General features: G+C 50.0%; 1 protein-coding gene across 1 annotated transcript; it reads right to left on the bottom strand.

The window, feature by feature from the left end:
• Positions 1-596: 596 nt before the first annotated feature.
• Positions 597-1253, bottom strand: LOC119585952 (extensin-like). The gene has a single exon (XM_037934667.1). The coding sequence runs from the start codon at positions 1251-1253 to the stop codon at positions 597-599; it is 657 nt and encodes a 218-aa protein (XP_037790595.1).
• Positions 1254-2601: the final 1348 nt, after the last annotated feature.

Here is a 2601-nt window from a genome sequence, read left to right as displayed (position 1 = left end):
GAACCACACATAATGTTCCCTTTTGCGGGTTGGGGTTTCATTTTGTTGTGTTTTCTGTGTGATGGCACGCCATGGTGGGCGCATGGGGGAAAAAAAAAAATCAAGCACCCTTGTTTTTTCGTAGGAAAAAGGGGGAAATAACAAACTCATTTTACTGCGGGTGTATTTTTTCACCAAAACCGGAAAAGGGGAGAGGGGCAAAAACCTTTCCCCCGGTTATTAATCTTTTTCCCAAAAAATAATAAATTTTCCATTTACTAAACATTTTGTTTTGGGTTAAAAATGGGCAAAAAACAAAGCTTTACAAACGTTAAAAAAAAAGGGTTTACAAAGAATACAAGCCTCTGCGTGGCGTATCGACCCCAGAAAATTTTTTTAAAACTTTTGTGGGTTTCTTTCTTTTTTTTTTTGGGTTGGTTTTTTCGGTGGTGGTGCTGGTTGTTGCGGGGGGCCTCGGGGTTGGGTTCTGTGGGTGGCCCCGTCGGGTTGGTTGTGTGGGGTCGTCGTTTTTGGTCTGTTGGGGCCCTGGGGGGGCCCTTGTGGTTTGGTTTGTCGTGGGGGTTCTTCGTGGGCCCTGTCGGGGGCCCTTGGGGGGTTTATTCTGTCGGGTTGATTCGTGGGGTTTGGGCCCGTCTGGGCCAGGCATGGCTTTCGGGGTTTTTTGTTTTGGCCCCGGGGTTTGGTCTGGGTTTGGTTTTTCGGGTTTGGCCCTTGGGGGTTGGTTTCTGTGGGGTTGGCCCTTTTTGCATTTTGGTTTCTGTTGGTTGGTGTGGCCCTTCGGGTTGGTCGTGGGTTTTTGGCCTGCGTGGTTTTTTTCGTGGGGGCCAGTGCTTTGGTTCGTGTGGGCCTTTTGGGGGTTTGGCCCCTGGTGTTGGCCTGTCGGGGTTTGGCCCCGTGTGGGGTCCTGTGGGTTGGTCCGCGGGGTTGGTTCGCGTGGTTGGCCCTGCGGGTTTGGCCCAGGCATTTTGGTTTCGCGGGTGCCAGTTGAGGGTTCGTTGGGGCCGTCGGGGGGCCCCTATCGGGTTACCAGTGGGTGGTTCTGTCGTGGTTGGCCCTGTCTGGGGAGTCATGGGGGGCCCCGTCGTGGTTTTGGTTGTCAGGTTGGCCGTCGTGGTGGCCCATTTGGGGGTGGCCCTGTGTGGGGTTCTCTGGGGGTTCTGTCTGGTGGCCTGTCGTATTTGGCCCTGCTGGGGGCCCTTTGGTTGGCCCTGTCGGGGTTTGGTCCTTTCGGGGCCCGTGGGGTTGTTTTTCATGGTGGCCCCTTTGTGGGGGTTTCAGGGGGCCCCCTTGGGGTTTGGGGTCTGGGGCCCTGTTGGGGGCCCTGTTTTGGGGCCCCCTTGGGGGTCTGCAGGTGGCGGTCGTGGTTGGTCTTATGGGGACCTTTTGTGGGGGTTTCTGTCAGGGGCCCGTTTTGGGCCTGCATTTTTTTTTTGGCCCCGGTTGTTGGCCCTGTAGGTTTTGGCCCTTTTTTGGGGTTGGCCCTTATGGTGGCCCCCTTTTGGGGTTGGTCTGTCAGGTTGGCCCCGGGGGGGGTTTGGGCCCTTTTGGGGGGTCTGTCGGGTGGCCTTTGGGGTTTGGCCCTTTTGGGGTTTGGTCTGTCGGGGTTGGCCGTGGGGTTTTGGTCGTCATGTGGCTGTCGTGGTGGCCCTTTTGGGGTTTGCCCGTCAGGGTTGCCTCGGGGTGCCCTGTTTGGGGCCCTGTCAGGTTGGCCTGTCGGGTTTCCCCGCCCATTTTGGCCCTCGATTTTTGAATCGTCAATTTTTGGGCCTTAGTGTGAATTGAATAATTTGGCCTCGTAGTTTTGAATCGTCTATTTGTTGGCCTCGAGTTTTTGAATGTCAATTGTTGGCCTGAGTTTTTGAATCTGTATATTGGGGCCCTCGGTGTTGAATCTTAAAAATTTTTGGCCTCGTAGTGTAAAAAATGATATTGGGGGCCTAGTTTTTGAATCGTAATAAAGTTGGTGAGTTGTTGAAACTGCATATTTTTTGGCCGTATTTGTGAATCTTTAATTTTTTGGGCCCTTAGTTGTAAACTGTAAAAATTTTGGCCTCGGTGTTAAAAGTCAATTTTTTGGCCTGTGGTTTTGAATCTGTAATTTTTTGGGCCTGTATTTGTTGAACTGAATTTTGGGGGCCTGTAGGGTTGAAACGCTATTTTGCCTTTAGTTTTTAAACCCGAAAATTTGGGTCGTATTTTTGAATCTGTAAAATTATTGGCCTCGAGTTTTGAAACGTCAATTTGTTGGCGTGTGGGTTGAATTTTGGGTGTCCTAGTGTCATTGTGTGGGGGGTTTTCTTTTTTTCATTTGGGAGAAAAAAAGATAGGGAAAAACATCCATTAAATATCAACACTGTGCACTTGACTTTATGGTTCACAAGCATGGCCACAAAGTCAAAGACAAACTCGCATTACTGGAGAGAGAGAGAGAAAAAAAGCGGCTCTGCCTACCCTCTTGAAATTGTCCAGGTTATAGCAAATAAATAGATGAATAAAGTGTTTATAAAAAAATGGTAATGATAATGAAATCAGTAAATAATGTATTACCGTACAACAGTGCATGGGATCTACGCCGCAAGTCTCACGGTACTCAAAGAGAAT

The sequence above is a fragment of the Penaeus monodon genome, chromosome 20 (genome assembly GCF_015228065.2).
Source record: "Penaeus monodon isolate SGIC_2016 chromosome 20, NSTDA_Pmon_1, whole genome shotgun sequence".
Taxonomy (NCBI): Eukaryota; Metazoa; Arthropoda; class Malacostraca; order Decapoda; family Penaeidae; genus Penaeus; species Penaeus monodon.
Note: the sequence above shows the minus strand (reverse complement) of the source record. Positions and strands in the feature narration are given on the sequence as shown.

Bases quoted from the DNA above. Each gene is read 5' to 3' on its own strand.
- LOC119585952 (XM_037934667.1), bottom strand. From the start codon at position 1,253: ATGAAAAACAACCCCACGGGCCCCGAAAGGACCAAACCCCGACAGGGC.